This window comes from Panulirus ornatus, chromosome 41, assembly GCF_036320965.1.
Source record: "Panulirus ornatus isolate Po-2019 chromosome 41, ASM3632096v1, whole genome shotgun sequence".
Lineage (NCBI taxonomy): Eukaryota > Metazoa > Arthropoda > Malacostraca > Decapoda > Palinuridae > Panulirus > Panulirus ornatus.
Genome location: NC_092264.1, coordinates 13,792,847 through 13,813,376, shown reverse-complemented (window position 1 = coordinate 13,813,376; position 20,530 = coordinate 13,792,847). Strand labels below are relative to the sequence as shown.

At 40.6% G+C, this 20,530-nt stretch overlaps 1 protein-coding gene across 1 annotated transcript in view; it reads left to right on the top strand.

Moving 5' to 3' along the window:
• LOC139761685 (major facilitator superfamily domain-containing protein 6) overlaps nt 1-16,923 on the top strand; it is a 119,493-nt gene extending 102,570 nt beyond the window's left edge. Inside the window, exons 12-13 of the mRNA XM_071686019.1 lie at nt 1,469-1,621; nt 11,438-16,923. Of these exons, the coding sequence (XP_071542120.1) occupies nt 1,469-1,621; nt 11,438-11,568 (284 nt within the window). The 3' untranslated portion in view covers nt 11,569-16,923. The remainder of the gene's footprint in view (nt 1-1,468; nt 1,622-11,437) is intronic.
• The last annotated feature ends 3,607 nt before the right edge of the window (nt 16,924-20,530 follow it).

Genomic DNA, 20,530 nt, shown 5'->3' with positions numbered 1-20,530 from the left:
ATTTAATTTCCAACACAATCATCCTCTTTAGGGCATTCTTACCTACAGTCCATGCTTTGCATCCATACAACACTGCTGGGACTATTGTACCTTCAAACATTCTTCATTGTTTCATCCTTCCACCCCACTATATACATGAAGGGAGGAGGGTGAGTATTTCCCAAAGAAGGCGGGTCTGTGTCAAGGATGCGTGACGTCACATGGTTGCTCAATCCACTTATGGACAGGGTTATAAATACTAGGGTCTTAGAGGAAGGGACAGGTTTAATGTATAGTTGGGTTTGGAGTATGGGAGGTGAATCACTTGCTGTTTACAGATGACACTGTTTTGGTGGCAGATTCCAGAGAGAAACTCAAGAAGCTAGTAACAGAGTTTGGCAGAGCATGTGAAAAGAGAAAGGTGTGAGTAAATGTGAACAAAAGAAGGTAATAAGGTGCAACAGGGGGATGAGACAGAAGGATTTCATTGCCAGTTTCAGTGGGGAGGACTTACAATCCTTTACGTACATGACAGCTCATGAGACCATGGAAGATGCAGTGAGTTAAAGTGTGGGAGATAGGGCTAAAGTCCTGGATGCACTGAGGTGTGTGTGGAAGGAGAGGAAAGTGACTGTTAGAGCCAAGATGGGTATGTCTGAAGTCCCAACAACATCATGGACACGAGTCTTGAGCCATGAATGCAGAAGAATGAATGATATTGAAAATGCTGAAAACGATATGCCCAAGGACAATGTGCAGTGTGAGGCAGGTTGGCCATTAAAGGAATGACAATGTTGGAGAGAAGTGTGGTAGAAAGTGCAGTACGAGTGACCAGGTTGTGCCAAAATGGTTCAGACATGTGGAGATGATGAACAAAGAAAGACTTGACTATGAAGATCTATAGTATGTGTTAGAAATGGAGAGGAAAAGGAGACCAAGAAGGGGATTGAATGGAGCAAAGGAGGCTTTTGTATATTGGCAACTAAACTTTCAGGAGGGTGAGAGGTTTGCATGAGACAGAATGGGTTGGAATGCTGTGGTATATCAGGAACAGTTCTGTTTGTAGGCTGAACCAGCATGTGAGGCATTCATGGTAAACCATGAAATAGTGTCTGAGGCTTGGCTTTGGATACTGGGCTCTAACATTGGTACAGTGTCCATATGTTTTCATAGATGATACACAGAGATGATAAAATAACTAACATATAAGTGTAACCACCTATGAAAATGTATGGGGAGGCAGAAAAGTTTTTTGCAGACACAATATAGTATACATCACGGATGTGTGCAAATGAGGCCCTTGTTTGTTCCTGATACAAGCTTGCTTGTAAGGCAGGGTAAGCAATTATAGAAAAAATTACATTTTTTTTTTTTTTGAAAAACAATCTTAATGTTACTCTTCATCCCATGTAAAAGTCTAATTATGGTTGGGTTGGTAGATAAATTAAGATATGACAATTAATGTTCTATATGTTGTGCCCTGGGCTAGGTCGTGGAGTCGGGTCACTACTTGGTGGCTTTCTCATTGCTTCATACGGAACATCCAAATCCTTCAGAATATTTGCTTACATCTCCATTGGCTGTGGTTTCTTCTATATGATCATCCACTTCTTTTATCTGAAGCACATAGTAGCAGAAAGAGGTGAGTATAGATGTCATGTTTTCTTATTGATTTCCACTGGAGTATTGTGTTTGACATTGTAGATGAGGCTATATTGCTTCCTTTGCATCACAATAATTTATGGTGCCCAAATTAGTATCAAAAAGAATTCATTATACTAAAAATTCTGACAATTATTCTGTTCAAATATCTTACACTCATATTTCCTTTCCTCAGCATAAACTGTTTTGCTTTTGTCATAAGTAAATGTACTGACGTCTATAGCTGTCCACATATCATATTCCTGGGAGATGGAATACAAAGGGTAACTACGAGGAGCAGGACTGGAAGGCCAAAATTCTCTGCTTTATAATAAAACTTTCTCAAAGTAGGTTCTGCCATCTGCTTCTTGCACAAACTTGCAAAAGCAGGAAAGGGGATAAAGTACAAAAAACAAAGAAAACTTATCTTTAACTTGTTCCAATTTACGTGGGACAGCATGTGTGCACAGCCTCTTAGTTTACTCATACTCACTTTTAACCTTTACCCACAGTATCAATATGGAATATGGACTTCAGCACTGCTGTAAGCAGTTCTTACTAGTCCACCGTGGAAACTAAACTGATGGATTACACGACACTTAAAACTACACCAAACTTCTTGCAAAAAGGCAATCCCTATTAAAATCACAAATTTCTTTGGCATCTCCGACTTATATATCTCTAGCTGCACTTGCTAAGCAACCACAAGCAGGGAAGTATATTACTGGTACTACCTGCCAGAATACTGGGAGCGTTAGTGATAACTGTGTAGTGCGCCTGCACTTCAGTGTTTGTTAAGTTGCATTCCTTTGCCCCAAGCAGCTGTCTTTTCTTTCTGCCTCACCCAAACATGGATTGCTCATATTCTACCCACAAACATACTATCTCTCCTTGTCACATATAACACTGGAAAACACTTAACTCAGCTCATTCTTTGCAACTCTAGATCTTTCTGCAGAGGACTTTGCACTAGCCCTGCCTTTTGACAAAATAGTAGGTGCAATAGATAGAAGTAGTAGGTAGGAACACTAGACTGGAGCTTTATGTAGAAGTAGTAGGTGGGAGCATTAGGTAGTAGTAGTAGGTTGTAACATTAGACGACAGGATTATTTCTTTTTTTATTTTTTATTTTTTGCTTTGTCGCTGTCTCCCGCGTTTGCGAGGTAGCGCAAGGAAACAGACGAAAGAAATGGCCCAACCCACCCCCATACACATGTATATACATACGTCCACACACGCAAATATACATACCTACACAGCTTTCCATGGTTTACCCCAGACGCTTCACATGCCCTGATTCAATCCACTGACAGCACGTCAACCCCGGTATACCACATCGATCCAATTCACTCTATTCCTTGCCCTCCTTTCACCCTCCTGCATGTTCAGGCCCCGATCACACAAAATCTTTTTCACTCCATCTTTCCACCTCCAATTTGGTCTCCCTCTTCTCCTCGTTCCCTCCACCTCCGACACATATATCCTCTTGGTCAATCTTTCCTCACTCATTCTCTCCATGTGCCCAAACCATTTCAAAACACCCTCTTCTGCTCTCTCAACCACGCTCTTTTTATTTCCACACATCTCTCTTACCCTTACGTTACTTACTCGATCAAACCACCTCACACCACACATTGTCCTCAAACATCTCATTTCCAGCACATCCATCCTCCTGCACACCACTCTATCCATAGCCCACGCCTCGCAACCATACAACATTGTTGGAACCACTATTCCTTCAAACATACCCATTTTTGCTTTCCGAGATAATGTTCTCGACTTCCACACATTCTTCAAGGCTCCCAGAATTTTCACCCCCTTCCCCACCCTATGATCCACTTCCGCTTCCATGGTTCCATCCGCTGCCAGATCCACTCCCAGATATCTAAAACACTTCACTTCCTCCAGTTTTTCTCCATTCAAACTCACCTCCCAATTGACTTGACCCTCAACCCTACTGTACCTAATAACCTTGCTCTTATTCACATTTACTCTTAACTTTCTTCTTTCACACACTTTACCAAACTCAGTCACCAGCTTCTGCAGTTTCTCACATGAATCAGCCACCAGCGCTGTATCATCAGCGAACAACAACTGACTCACTTCCCAAGCTCTCTCATCCCCAACAGACTTCATACTTGCCCCTCTTTCCAAAACTCTTGCATTCACCTCCCTAACAACCCCATCCATAAACAAATTAAACAACCATGGAGACATCACACACCCCTGCCGCAAACCTACATTCACTGAGAACCAATCACTTTCCTCTCTTCCTACACGTACACATGCCTTACATCCTCGATAAAAACTTTTCACTGCTTCTAACAACTTGCCTCCCACACCATATATTCTTAATACCTTCCACAGAGCATCTCTATCAACTCTATCATATGCCTTCTACAGGATTATTAGGTAGAAATATTAAGTAGAAGTAGCTGGTATGAACAGAGGTATGTCAGAACCTCTGAAAACACCGCACTAGTGAGGGACTAAAGACTAGGAAACAGCAGTGGAGCTCAACCATTTTGGAGACTTTTGCTGTGGCCACCCCCTTGAGGGAGTTCCCAAGGGGAACAGGCATCAGAAATATAGGCAGAGAGATAGTGATGAATTCTCGAACTGAACCTATCCATTTCTTCTGAAGTCTGCCTCTCTTTATACCCTCAATAATATACCTGCATATCATGTACCACACATTCCTTGTGACCACATCGTCATTAAAGATTCTCATCTAAATGCCTTTTCATGTTTTTCTCATACTGACTTTACTGTCTATTCTCCTAACCTCAGCTATATCATGTAAGTTCATAATCTCTGCTTTTCTGCTTTTAGTAGTGGTGGTGATGTTAGCAGCTGCTAACAGTATAGTATTTTGTGGTTAATAGTATTAGTTAGTGCATTATATATGACAGCTAGAGAATGAATGTTAGCAAATCTATTCCTGGAGCTACCTTGTAACAGGAAATGGAAAACAAATATGAAAAAAGTAGTACAGTAGTAGCAGTGGTGGTTAGCAGTTAGTACTAGTGGTAGTGTAAAGCAATTATTTGTGGCAAGTAGTAGTGGTAGTGTGTAGCAGTTATTTGTAGGATGGAGCAGTGGTAGTCCATAGACAAGGCTGTTTATTCATGTTTTTCTTACTGTCAAAGAGTGCAGAATATAGGCTAACACCCAGTCAAGGTTAGTGTCCATGAGAGCAGATATGTATTTGAGGAGAGAGAGGCATTCATTTGGTTCCTTTCTTTGGATGTAGACCTACAGGTGAAGCTCTTTGTCTCCATCTGAATGCCCTTTCACCAATCTGTCTGACATTCAACAAGAGGCAGTGACTACACTTATTCCAACAGCAGTTTGAAAGTGTTTAAACCAGGTCCAACTCCTTATCCATTAAATCTCATTGATATATTGCTCCCCAAAAGTGTTTAAACTTTCCAAGTTTAGTGATTTTGTATCCACAAGTGAGAGGGACATTTTTAGTGCCAAAACTACTTTAGTTGTTCAAATCCCTTTGGCTGATTCCTCCAGTGCTCCTAGGCTACCAAACCTGGAGTCAGTATCCCAATTCTGTAGCACCAGGTTTTGGTACTTCCATAAAAGGATTTTCTCAAATACTTCTAATGTTATAAATTTGGGAAATGAGAGATGGCAACTTGCTTTACAGTGTTTATGTGTCTGCTCAATGTCAATCACTTTGAAACCTTTTCAACTGTTTCTTAAAGATTCAAAGTCCTCTGGGATTTCTGAATCCCTCTGTTTCGTGTTGTTGCCATTCCAAGCTGCAGGGAAAAATTAGTCATACATTTGCCCCATACAAGAGCACCATTGGGTCCACGTCAGTGGCTTTGGGATTGGCCTGTTTGGGACCTCCCTAGGACAACCTCTCAGGTTGCATGCCCTATCATTCTATGCAACCAGAGTGGGAATTGACAAAGAGCTTGTTACTGTTGCAGTCAAGCATTGCATTTCTATGGCTGTCTAACCATAAGATTTTCCTGATTTGCTTATACCATATCTTGGGCTAATATCTCTCCAACCTGGAGATTTGGCAAAATTAAACATAGCAACCTCAAATACTCAAGTTGGTTCTTTAAAGACGACTACTGAAGAACTTCATGCCTTACATCCAGCTAGATTTCTTTGAAAAGACACTGGGATCCTCAGAGACTAACAAGGTAACTTATTCCATTAATTTCATCTAAAAGTAAAGGACCACTTTTGTTGGCTCAACTTAGCCTAAATGTCAGGACCATGATGTCTGAAGGGTGCTTCTACACTAGTCTTTCAAAGGAAGCTCTTCTTGGAGGTGATTTACACAGGTCTTTGACATTCCTCAGCACATCTGTCAAGCCATACTTTGGTAAAGATGTAATGGATCACTTCTGTGGACATTGGACTTGCCTTCTGCTGGGTGAAGGATTGCTGCTATACCACTAGATAATCTTAAAGTACTTTTATGTTTATGATAATATTTTCTCTTGGTTAACATTTTGTTTAACCCTAATCCTCTAAGCTGTTATGATTTCATAACTCAGTGGAAAAAAACATGAGAGAGATATAAGTAAATTCTGAAGAGTGCAATACTTTCTTTTAAGGGCAGGGTCCTACAAGCAAGTTTTCCATTTGCTGTTTCTAATCCTATTTTCCCCTCTCAAAAAAACTTTCTTTGAATCACTCCATCAGAAGTTTTTTCTTTGCAGTTTAGCCATATATTTTCATTTCAGTTTCAACCATTCAAAGTTCTGGTGACTTACCTGGTTTTTTTCCTTCACGTCTCATAGATCAGGCCTACAGAGCAACTTCATGGTTCCAATGACCACTTCATATGCACTAGTTCAGCTGGTTAACAGCATGTCACCCTCAAGTATCATATTACTCCAGTCTATTCTATCACAGTGACATCCTTTTTCATAAGAAATATGAGGTGGTCAACCTAATTCAGCCTGATGGGGCCAGAGATGATGACATCATCACTGTGTGAGTAGCTACTGACAGGTGGGAAGTGCACCTAGTCAGCAAGCTGGTTAAGAAACATTAGCCTAGCCAGAAGGTAGGGGTTTGAAGCTTCTTGCTCCAAAAAGAATCATGGACATCCTTTCATAGTTCCCAGGTGATATGATGATCTTAATTCACTCCACTGTATCTAGTTTCTGATGGGCTGGTGATCCTAGTATACCCCAATGTATCAGTTTCCTGGTGGACTTCAAAACTACCTTTTTAATACATTTCTCTGTATTTGGTTGTTAAGAAGGAATTTCAGTTTCATAATTTTCTAGCTCATGGTGAGGTGCCTGAGGATTGGCAGAATGCGTGCATAGTGCCATTGTACAAAGGCAAAGGGGATAAAAGTGAGTGCTCAAATTACAGAGGTATAAGTTTGTTGAGTATTCCTGGGAAATTATATGGGGGGATATTGATTGAGAGGGTGAAGGCATGTACAGAGCATCAGATTGGGGAAGAGCAGTGTGGTTTCAGAAGTGGTAGAGGATGTGTGGATCAGGTGTTTGCTTTGAAGAATGTACGTGAGAAATACTTAGAAAAGCAAATGGATTTGTATGTAGCATTTATGGATCTGGAGAAGGCATATGATAGAGTTGATAGAGATGCTCTGTGGAAGGTATTAAGAATATATGGTGTGGGAGGCAAGTTGTTAGAAGCAGTGAAAAGTTTTTATCGAGGATGTAAGGCATGTGTACGTGTAGGAAGAGAGGAAAGTGATTGGTTCTCAGTGAATGTAGGTTTGCGGCAGGGGTGTGTGATGTCTCCATGGTTGTTTAATTTGTTTATAGATGGGGTTGTTAGAGAGGTGAATGCAAGAGTTTTGGAAAGAGGGGTAAGTATGAAGTCTGTTGGGGATGAGAGAGCTTGGGAAGTGAGTCAGTTGTTGTTCGCTGATGATACAGCGCTGGTGGCTGATTCATGTGAGAAACTGCAGAAGCTGGTGACTGAGTTTGGTAAAGTGTGTGAAAGAAGAAAGTTAAGAGTAAATGTGAATAAGAGCAAGCTTATTAGGTACAGTAGGGTTGAGGGTCAAGTCAATTGGGAGGTGAGTTTGAATGGAGAAAAACTGGAGGAAGTGAAGTGTTTTAGATATCTGGGAGTGGATCTGGAAGCGGATGGAACCATGGAAGCGGAAGTGGATCATAGGGTGGGGGAGGGGGCGAAAATTCTGGGAGCCTTGAAGAATGTGTGGAAGTCGAGAACATTATCTCGGGAAGCAAAAATGGGAATGTTTGAAGGAATAGTGGTTCCAACAATGTTGTATGGTTGCGAGGCGTGGGCTATGGATAGAGTTGTGCGCAGGAGGTTGAATGTGCTGGAAAAGAGATGTATGAGGACAATGTGTGGTGTGAGGTGGTTTGATCGAGTAAGTAACGTAAGGGTAAGAGAGATGTGTGGAAAAAAAAAGAGCGTGGTTGAGAGAGCAGAAGAGGGTGTTTTGAAATGGTTTGGGCACATGGAGAGAATGAGTGAGGAAAGATTGACCAAGAGTATATATAGGTGTCGGAGGTGGAGGGAACGAGGAGAAGAGGGAGACCAAATTGGAGGTGGAAAGATGGAGTGAAAAAGATTTTGTGTGATCGGGGCCTGAACATGCAGGAGGGTGAAAGGAGGGCAAGGAATAGAGTGAATTGGAGCGATGTGGTATACCGGGGTTGACGTGCTGTCAGCGGATTGAATCAGGGCATGTGAGGCGTCTGGGGTAAACCATGGAAAGCTGTGTAGGTATGTATATTTGCGTGTGTGGACGTATGTACATACATATGTGTGGGGGTGGGTTGGGCCATTTCTTTCGTCTGTTTCCTTGCGCTACCTCGCAAACACGGGAGACAGCGGCAAAAAAAAAAAAAAAAAAAAAAAAAAAAAAAAAAAAAAATTCTAGCTCTATTTATCTATTATATTTGTATATTATAATTTGTGGCTGTCTCCCACATTAGCAAGGTAGCGCAAGGAAACAGACGAAAGAATAGACTAACCCACCCACATACATACGTATATACATACACGTTCACACACGCACATATACATACCTATACATTTCAACAGATACATATATATACATACACAGACATACATACACATGTACATAATTCATGCTATCTGCCTTTATTCATTCCCGTCGCCACCCTGCCACAAATGAAATGACAACCCCCTCCCCCTGCATATGTGCAAGGTAGCGCTAGTTAAGACAACAAAGGCCACATTCATTTACACTCAGTCTCTAGCTGTCATGTATAATGCACCAAAACCACAGCTCCCTTTCCACATCCAGGCCCCACAAAACTTTCCATGGTTTACCCCACACGCGTCACATGCCCTGGTTCAATCCGTTGACAGCATGTCGACCTCGGTATACCACATTGTTCCAACTCACTCTATTCCTTGCACGCCTTTCACCCTCCTGCATGTTCAGGCCCCGATCGCTAAAAATCTTTTTCACTCCATCTTTCCACCTCCAGTTTGGTCTCCCACTTCTCCTCGTTCCCTCCACCTCTGACACAAATATATCCTCTTTGTCAATCTTTCCCATTCATTCTCTCCATGTGACCATACCATTTCAAAACGCCCTCTTTGCTCTCTCAACCACACTCTTTATTACCACACATCTCTCTTACCCTTTTATTACTTACTCAATCAAACCACCTCACACCACATATTGCCTCAAACATCTCATTTCCAACACATCCACCCTCCTCCGTACAACTCTATCTATAGCCCATGCCTCACAAGCATATAACATTGTTGGAACCACTATTCCTTCAAACATACCCATTTTTAATTTCCAAAAAGTTTTCTCCTCTTCCACACATTTTTCAATGCTCTCAGAACTTACGCCCCCTCCCCCACCCTGTGACTTGCTTCCGCTTCTATGGTTCCATCCGCTGCCAAATCCACTCCCAGATATCTAAAACACCTCACTTCCTCCAGTTTTTCTCCATTCAAACTTACCTCCCAATTGACTTGTCCCTCAACCCTACTGTTAACTAGTAACCTTGCTCTTATTCACACTTACTCTCAGCTTTCTTCTTTCACACACTTTACCAAACTCAGTCACCAGCTTCTGCAGTTTCTCACATGAATCAGCCACCAGCGCTGTATCATCAGCGAACAGCAACTGACTCACTTCCCAAGCCCTCTCATCCACAACAGACTGCATATCTGCCCCTCTCTCCAAAACTCTTGCATTCACCTCCCTAACAACTCCATCCATAAACAAATCAAACAACCATGGAGACATCATGCACCCCTGCCGCAAACCAACATTCACTAAGAACCAATCACTTTCCTCTTACTACATCCTCGATAAAAACTTTTCACTGCTTCAAGCAACTTTCCTCCCACACCATATATTCTTAATACCTTCCACAGAACATCTCTATCAACTCTATCATATGCCTTCTCCAGATCCATAACTGCTACATACAAATCCATTTGTATGTAGCATCCATTTTCTAGCTCTATCCTCTAATAAATTGGTGCACATTAATGTATCACTGTATATGATCAATTAAATTTTCTTTAGATGCAGATTTCATATACTCCAGGCATTTTTTCATTATCATCTAAGATAAACAGATCACCTGTGTGAAATATAAAATGTCATGAAGGACATGATCAACATGGCATTTACTTAAAAAAAATAGAGGAGGGTGTTTCATGGTATACTTTTGTCACTTGCAATGTAACATTGTTATTGGGTGTGAAATATGAAAAAGTGGAAATAATGAATGGAAAATTTCAAAAAACATCAGTAAGAAGGTCATGGCCAAAAGTGGAATTTTCTAAAGTTATGTCATAAACTAGGTTATAATCCTGGTGAACCATTTTTATAAGGGGCCTTACTCTAGCAAAATCTTATCTAGGGGTATGGGCCTCCTGCCATTATATTTTTCTAGATGGTGGTAAATAATCATTCAAAGTTTCATAAGTATCTGATTTAGACTATCAAGTTATGGGCTAAGTTAAATTGCAGGTTTAACATTTTCATAAGTCCAAATTCAGACAAAATCCAAGCTAGTGTCATGGAATCTAATGTCATTAAATTTCTACGATTCTGGGGTGACAACTATATGTATTTTATGATTATCTGAATTTTGACTTTTCATTTATGAATACGGTTAAGATAAAGGTTTGATAGACTCCTGACAAAAAGCATTTGGAGGATGGTGATGGACAAAGCAATATGTCGGCCACAATAAAAATGAAAGCAGGGAAACTATAATTAACATTTCCTCTTTTGATCAGTTGAATAAACATTCTGACATCCTATAGGGTACTTGTCATTAAAATGAAAAGATAACCGTATCAAAATAACTTCAGTTCTGAAGGATTCCCTATTACAAGCAACTTCTTTCACAACACTGTTAAGTATTTGTGGTACTAAAAGTAGAAACATTAATGGTAAGAATAGTAGTCAAAAGTATTAAATGTTGTTGTGTAATAGTAGTAGCAGCAAAAGTGGCAGCAGATGTATTTCTTATGAGAGCAATGGTTCTAGAATGCTATCATCAACAGCAGCAATGACATAAAATATTATAAAGGCAGTGTCATCATTAGCAGCAAAATGTCTGGTACTAAGGTGTAAGTATGAGCAACAGCTACAGCACAATAACAGAAGCAGCAGTCGTGAAAGCAGTAGCAGCTTCAGCAGCAGTGATAATGACAGCAGTAGGAATTGCAACGGTGGAAGCAGAAACATAAGAAAGGCAGACATGGCAGTAGTAATGGCAACATCAGCACAGGTACCACAGCATGAACAGTAAGTGTAGTAGATGAAAAGGTAATAAAATCATTACAACCTGTGATAATCTTCCAACAGAGGCCCAGCATCAGGAAGAAGCACAGCTGGAGAAACCAGAGGAGGAGAAATCCATGTTGGAGGAGCAACCCCTAGGAGTCATCGTCAAAGACACCACTGCTGGCAGTGGCAGGAAAGAGTCGTCCCACTGAGACGATGTTGTTAAGTCTCGTGTGTGAGCCTTTGAGGAGTATCATCACTTGGCCCCGTTCTCTGTTCCTTATTTTGGAAAAGCAAAACACGGGAGGGGAGATTTTCAGCCCCAAGCTCCCTCCACATTTAGTCGCCTTCTACGACACGCAGGGAATACGTGAGAAGTATTCTTTCTCCCCTATATATAACATTCGTCCACGCTTAGTTCTAGCATCACCTAAACACTATAAGTACTTCTAATATATACATGTATAAAATACTAGATTACGATAATACCTACCACAGGATTAATGATTCATAAAAGAAAATCATATACAAAAATAGATACTGGTCAACACTGGTTTCTCCATATAAATGGTGTAATTGCCATAAGGAATTATATGACTGTGTTGCTGAGGGGACAGTTTTAGTTACTAATAATGGGCAAATAAGGGATAAATCTGGCACATTTTCCATTACAATGACCTTAGACACAAACTACAAAGGGAGAAAATGTTGAATTTTTTATGTATGATTACTGAAAAAAAAAATCACCAGAAAATATTGGCCTAGCGGAGCTCAGTCGCCAGGTCAAGCAGACGAAAACTAAACTTGTCTAGTATGGTGGTCATGGCAATTTGGTTCCTGTCTGTCTGAATGTACTACCACTGTCGTGCTTCCCTTGTATATTGCTAATATAAAATGTAATTGAAAGTGTGATGAATATACTACAAAGAAGTAAATACTAAGAAATGGAAAGTATACTTCTAGCATACTAGATTTATTACCAAAATTGTCCTTCCCATTGACACAATACCAAATGTACAGTTTTATGTCACCAAACTGTTTCTTCATTACAAATTTGTTTGTACCAAGTTCGTAATGAAAATGAGCAGTAAGCTACTGCACTGAGGTCCTTACTGTATAAACATTCCTCAGCAAACCAGTATCACTCATAATGTTCCCACGAGTTGCTCACCTCTTGTATGCTTCTGAAATAATCCATTCGATCCAAGATCACCATTAATACTCCCACATGATCAGCTTCACACAGGGTATGACTGAAATATTCCTGTGGGGTTTTTACTTTTACAATCCTACATGACTGATGCCGTAGACAAGTCGACTGAGAGATCCTCTTGAGGATGTAGACCAGGGTTATTCGACTGGCGGCCCGCGGGCCAAAGCCGGCTCTCGAGTGGTTTTTCATTGGCTCTTTGACAGAGTCAGAAGAATTAAAAATAAGTTAATGAAAGTTATATATTCAAGTACTTACGAAGTTTTACGTAGAATTTTTTTTTTTTATCGTGACTCTCAGTATTAACTAACTGAATGAAACGTGATCATTTGTAATGTTTCGTTTCTTTCTATGTATGTTTAGAAAGAAAAAAAAATGGAGGTAAAATAATTGTATGGCCCTTCCATCAATTTGAGTTTCATGATCCGGCACTACTTCTAAAGTAATTGAATAGCCCTGATCATGAACAACCTTGCACATTTCTACAATATATGTGCCAATCTCAATATGACTTAAACATTCCTAGGAAGTTTTTAACCCTCGTTCTGTCATACACGAACAGCGTGATTTATATCAATTGTAAAATATACACTGAAGTCCTTCATTCACAAATATCATTAATCACTTATCTTGGCTCTTACAGAACAGTGTTCTTATGTATATAAATTTTTCAATAACGCACATTAACCTCATTGTACTTGGCTTGAGGATGTAATCATATATATATATATATATATATATATATATATATATATATATATATATATATATATATATATATATATGATAGAGTTGATAGATATGCTCTGTGGAAGGTATTAAGAATGTATGGTGTGGGTGGCAAGTTGTTAGAAGCAGTGAAAAGTTTTTATCGAGGATGTAAGGCATGTGTACGTGTAGGAAGAGAGGAAAGTGATTGGTTCTCAGTGAATGTAGGTTTGCGGCAGGGGTGTGTGATGTCTCCATGGTTGTTTAATTTGTTTATGGATGGGGTTGTTAGGGAGGTGAATGCAAGTTTTGGAAAGAGGGGCAAGAGTGAAGTCTGTTGTGGATGAGAGAGCTTGGGAAGTGAGTCAGTTGTTGTCCGCTGATGATACAGCGCTGGTGGCTGATTCATGTGAAAAACTGCAGAAGCTGGTGACTGAGTTTGGTAAAGTGTGTGAAAGAAGAAAGTTAAGAGTAAATGTGAATAAGAGCAAGGTTATTAGGTACAGTAGGGTTGAGGGTCAAGTCAATTGGGAGGTAAGTTTGAATGGAGAAAAACTGGAGGAAGTAAAGTGTTTTAGATATCTGGGAGTGGATCTGGCAGCGGATGGAACCATGGAAGCGGAAGTGAATCATAGGGTGGGGGAGGGGGCGAAAATCCTGGGAGCCTTGGAGAATGTGTGGAAGTCGAGAACATTATCTCGGAAAGCAAAAATGGGTATGTTTGAAGGAATAGTGGTTCCAACAATGTTGTATGTTTGCGAGGCGTGGGCTATGGATATATATATATATATATATATATATATATATATATATATATATATATATATATATATATATATATATGATAGAGTTGATAGATATGCTCTGTGGAAGGTATTAAGAATGTATGGTGTGGGTGGCAAGTTGTTAGAAGCAGTGAAAAGTTTTTATCGAGGATGTAAGGCATGTGTACGTGTAGGAAGAGAGGAAAGTGATTGGTTCTCAGTGAATGTAGGTTTGCGGCAGGGGTGTGTGATGTCTCCATGGTTGTTTAATTTGTTTATGGATGGGGTTGTTAGGGAGGTGAATGCAAGAGTTTTGGAAAGAGGGGCAAGAGTGAAGTCTGTTGTGGATGAGAGAGCTTGGGAAGTGAGTCAGTTGTTGTTCGCTGATGATACAGCGCTGGTGGCTGATTCATGTGAAAAACTGCAGAAGCTGGTGACTGAGTTTGGTAAAGTATGTGAAAGAAGAAAGTTAAGAGTAAATGTGAATAAGAGCAAGGTTATTAGGTACAGTAGGGTTGAGGGTCAAGTCAACTGGGAGGTAAGTTTGAATGGAGAAAAACTGGAGGAAGTAAAGTGTTTTAGATATCTGGGAGTGGATCTGGCAGCGGATGGAACCATGGAAGCGGAAGTGAATCATAGGGTGGGGGAGGGGGCGAAAATCCTGGGAGCCTTGGAGAATGTGTGGAAGTCGAGAACATTATCTCGGAAAGCAAAAATGGGTATGTTTGAAGGAATAGTGGTTCCAACAATGTTGTATGTTTGCGAGGCGTGGGCTATGGATATATATATATATATATATATATATATATATATATATATATATATATATATATATATATATATATATATATATGATAGAGTTGATAGATATGCTCTGTGGAAGGTATTAAGAATGTATGGTGTGGGTGGCAAGTTGTTAGAAGCAGTGAAAAGTTTTTATCGAGGATGTAAGGCATGTGTACGTGTAGGAAGAGAGGAAAGTGATTGGTTCTCAGTGAATGTAGGTTTGCGGCAGGGGTGTGTGATGTCTCCATGGTTGTTTAATTTGTTTATGGATGGGGTTGTTAGGGAGGTGAATGCAAGAGTTTTGGAAAGAGGGGCAAGAGTGAAGTCTGTTGTGGATGAGAGAGCTTGGGAAGTGAGTCAGTTGTTGTTCGCAGATGATACAGCGCTGGTGGCTGATTCATGTGAAAAACTGCAGAAGCTGGTGACTGAGTTTGGTAAAGTATGTGAAAGAAGAAAGTTAAGAGTAAATGTGAATAAGAGCAAGGTTATTAGGTACAGTAGGGTTGAGGGTCAAGTCAACTGGGAGGTAAGTTTGAATGGAGAAAAACTGGAGGAAGTAAAGTGTTTTAGATATCTGGGAGTGGATCTGGCAGCGGATGGAACCATGGAAGCGGAAGTGAATCATAGGGTGGGGGAGGGGGCGAAAATCCTGGGAGCCTTGGAGAATGTGTGGAAGTCGAGAACATTATCTCGGAAAGCAAAAATGGGTATGTTTGAAGGAATAGTGGTTCCAACAATGTTGTATGTTTGCGAGGCGTGGGCTATGGATAGAGTTGTGCGCAGGAGGGTGGATGTGCTGGAAATGAGATGTTTGAGGACAATGTGTGGTGTGAGGTGGTTTGATCGAGTAAGTAATGTAAGGGTAAGAGAGATGTGTGGAAATAAAAAGAGCGTGGTTGAGAGAGCAGAGGAGGGTGTTTTGAAATGGTTTGGGCACATGGAGAGATTGAATGAGGAAAGATTGACCAAGAGGATATATGTGTCGGAGGTGGAGGGAACGAGGAGAAGTGGGAGACCAAGTTGGAGGTGGAAAGATGGAGTGAAAAAGATTTTGAGTGATCGGGGCCTGAACATGCAGGAGGATGAAAGGCGGGCAAGGAATAGAGTGAATTGGATCGATGTGGTATACCGGGGTTGACGTGCTGTCAGTGGATTGAATCGGGGCATGTGAAGCGTCTGGGGTAAACCATGGAAAGCTGTGTGGGGCCTGGATGTGGAAAGGGAGCTGTGGTTTTGGGCATTAGTGCATGACAGCTAGAGACTGAGTGTGAACGAATGAGGCCTTTGTTGTCTTTTCCTAGCGCTACCCCGCACACATGAGGGGGGAGGGGGATGGTATTCCATGTGTGGCGAGGTGGCGATGGGAATGAATAAAGGCAGACAGTGTGAATTGTGTGAATGGGTATATATGTATGTGTCTGTGTGTGTATATATATGGGTACATTGAGATGTATAGGTATGTATATTTGCGTGTGTGGACGTGTGTGTATATACATGTGTATGGGGGTGGGTTGGGCCATTTCTTTCGTCTGTTTCCTTGCGCTACCTCGCAAACGCGGGAGACAGCGACAAACCAAAAACATACATACATATATATATATATATATATATATATATATATATATATATATATATATATATATATATACATACATACATATAACTATATCCTCAAATGCTGTTTTCCCTAAAAAAAAATCTTTATTCTACATGAAATAGTTATTCATTTCTGCAAGTCAGAAACTGAAGACTTAAAATTTCAGTGTGTCTGTTAGCGAGTTAAATATTTTGCAAGTTCAAATTAAGATTAGATGTGTGTGTATCATATGGATCCAATATTATTGTCCTTTCAAACCTACATGTACTATTCGTGAAATAAAGTTTATCAACTATAATACTGTATCATAGACAACCATGAAGACTTTTCACTGTAATGTGTAATATCATGAACAATTGTACTATTATTTTTTTATTAATGTTTGCTAGTCTTTAAATTGCACCCCATGTGCAGTTTGACACAGCTCCCAGAATTACATCATATAAAAAGTTATGTATATAATCTATATTGTAACTAGTCTTGAAATAAATTCAAAACAACAGCTGTGTGTTACGTCAAATTCTTATTTTGAATTAAGAAATCTTTCACTTGAGCTTGACCCCTCATATTAAAACACTATGTTCATTCAGTTACTTCTTGAGTAATTTATTAGAAAGATGGCGCGCTTGTTCTTATTTTTGCAGTCTTGTCTTTACTCTGTTGGATTCCTTGTTCCTTCCATGAATCAATAATTAAGATTTCTTTTTACGCCAACTCTCATACATCTTTCAAGATCAAGTAATCCAACATCGTGAAGGGTTATTCAGGGAAAATGTGAAGTAACAGATGACAACAATGTCTTGTTCAAAGTATCAATACCTTTTTTATGTTGTACCCGCAAAAAAAAGGGTGTCTCTACTATTGTTGATACTTTGATGAGTGATACCAATCAATTATATGAATATTAAACTGTTGGTGTAGCGTGGTTTTAATCCAGAATATACCTCTAACCCTACGTATTTCAGCTCTTCTGTGAATGGAATTAATTGATATCTCGTCAATACTATATACAGTACGCACGTCCGCTTTTAGATATTTTACCTTTATTTTTTTCAAAAATGGTCATTGTAACTGACGTTGTTGGCCGAATTGATGTCATCCGCTGTGCTGGGGTGGGAGGGGTTGAGCGCGGCGACTGCCCGGTGGGGTTAGGGTGAGTGAGGGGTTGAGCGCGGCGACTGCCTGGTGGGGTTAGGGTGAGTGAGGGGTTGAGCGCGGCGACTGCCTGGTGGGGTTAGGGTGAGTGAGGGGTTGAGCGCGGCGACTGCCTGGTGGGGTTGGGTGAGTGAAGGGTTGAGCGCGGCGACTGCCTGGTGGGGTTAGGTGAGTGAAGGGGTTGAGCGCGGCGACTGCCTGGTGGGGTTGGGGTGAGTGAGGGGTTGAGCGCGGTGAATGCGTAGCAATAGTCGGGAGGAATGGATTTGAAGGACTACCGCTTCCTCCGCCTCCTCCTGGCACTTGAGCGTCTTTCCTAGACCCCTACACCGTCAGCCCACCTGTAGACCAAAGTCTTTGGCTGTAGACACGCTCCTTCAGATCGGCGTCAGCGTCACATGACGCCCTGGGCGCAAGCAGCGCCGTAAGTTGTGTCCTGCACTTGGGTCGTTGTGTGTGTGTGACCTGGTATACACAGTCGACTATACTAAGTACCGTCATAGTTTTCAGAACCTTTCGTCCTGATGGCGACATTTGGTAGCTATTCGATAGAGAGGCATTCGCTAATGGTTGGTAGTGAAGTAAGTCGATGTGTATGTGTTCCCTTCGAATTATTTTCCATATGACACTATAAAACATAATGTAATGTAATATAATAAAAGTATAATTATTACTCATTCATTTTAGAAATGCGATGATGAATGTCCATTTGTTTTTTCTCTAAACTTTGACAATGACGCGGTGACACCAGTCTCATGAACTGTCCATTAAACTCGATAAATTATTTTCTGGTCCAAGGCTTTCTCCACACCATTAACTATTTACTCTGATCATTAAAATAACTAACTACACACTCTCCACACCACTGACTATTATCATCAAAATAAGTAACTACACACTCTCCACACCATTAACTATTTACTCTGATCATTAAAATAACTAACTACACACTCTCCACACCACTGACTATGATCATTAAAATAACTAACTACACACTCTCCACTCCATTAACTATTTACTATGATCATTAAAATAACTAACTACACACTCATGAATATTCCTTGTGATGAAAAATATAAAAAAAAAACTTTTTTTTAGGAAATTGTGTATGGTCGTTAGACAAGCAGCAGAAAAGAATTAAACGTCTTTTAACTCTTCGTGGCCTATCAGTCACCAAGTGTCCAGAGATAAGGCCGTACCGACATTAATCTATATTTGTCTACTACAAAAAAAAAAGATAAATGAATAATATCGGCAATATAGACTACAATGCCAATACTACATTTTCACACACACACACACACACAAATATATTACCATGCGAAGCCTAGCTGCTCCTCTATGGTTTCGTCAGTCACGAACAGCTTGTTAGCAGGGATACTGTGATGGGAGTCCAGTAATTTGTGATATATTTCTCTTATTATCTGGAGACCAAACCGACCTTCTGTTCTGTTTTTGGAGTTCTACCGTTGTGGTAAAGGGGGTCTTCTTCGCCTGGCTTATGTTGTGGATGACTATTCTACGTACGTTTCCTCTTATGGGTGTCTTCTACCCTCTTCACCCAGTGGTAAACTGTCCTTTGGCTTCTATTCAGTATGCGTGATATCTCTCTGATGGTGGAATATCCGCAAATATGAAAGCCTCGATAGATTGTCGCTGTTCAAGGGTGATTTCACTTCCACGGCCGTGTCTTGCCTCGTCAGCTGAAGATGGCGCTTGATAAGGTCATCAAACGAAGGTTTATGTGTCGTCATTATTATTCATCTTCCTCATAAACAAAAAGCTTTAGCATTTTAAAAGCATTTTTTCCCGTCAAATTGAATACTAATTTCCCCGAATGATTAAATAATAATTTTTAAATACAATATAATGTTTCGAACGACTTGGAACTGTTCTTGATTAAAATTGAACGATACGAAAAATTCCGCCAGAAAGTTTCGACAGGGCCTAGAATAATATCCTAATTAAAGCGTTATCGACATAGATACATGATACATTTCTATAATATAAATCATATAGAGTGCATCTGTAGTGACAAATCACAATAGTCCCAATTCGATAGGATTTAAAGAAGTTTTAAGTCGCGGAGGAACTGCCAGATGTCGCTCTCTGAACGAAACTTACTGGAAAGCAAGACAATACATAGTTGAATAGACTGCACGTAAGTCTTCCTCACCTATACGCCTATTGTTCATAAGAAAAAGAAAAGAACACATTCTCTTTTCTGCATCAGAAAGCTAGTCCTAATATGTGGAAGCACAAAATGCTAGTTGTCATGGCAAACGCGGAATAGACTTACCTGTTAGGCCTGATTCACACTAGCGGTTTGACCCGCGGCGGTTCCAACCGCTAATGTGAACGGAGGAGGCAGTTTCACCAGGCGGGAGCCGCGACACTGATCAGCTGGGCAGGAGTCCTGCCACTGTATAGTATCAACATGGACGTAGAGGAGGCAGCATGTCTCTGGCTCTTGCATAGGTGCAATTGACGGGAAACATGTTAGACTAATCCAACCTTCAGGCACAGGCTCCATGTATTATAATTACAAGAAGTTCTTCTCCACTGTCTTGCTGGCTATGTGTGATACAAATTATTCATTTACAGATACCAGATACAGATGCCCAGATACCAATAAAAAATAAATAACAGTCAACTTGCACTTCCGTAGGTGTTGCCATACATCAGGATCATACTGCACGTGGATATCTGTGCTGGTTGTCATGACAACAGACCAGCGTTCTTCTGACTGGCTAGAAGCACGGGGTAAGCTAGCCAATGGAAAGCCATTCTGGCCTTCAAACCGCCTTGAAACCGCCAAGTGTGTACGCTCCCATTGGAACACATGTAAATCGACCCGCCGCGGATCCGCAGCGGGTGACTTTAGATCTCGACCCGCCGCGGTTCCGCCGCGGGACGCGGTTGTGTGTGAACAGCTCCATTGACTTACATAGATA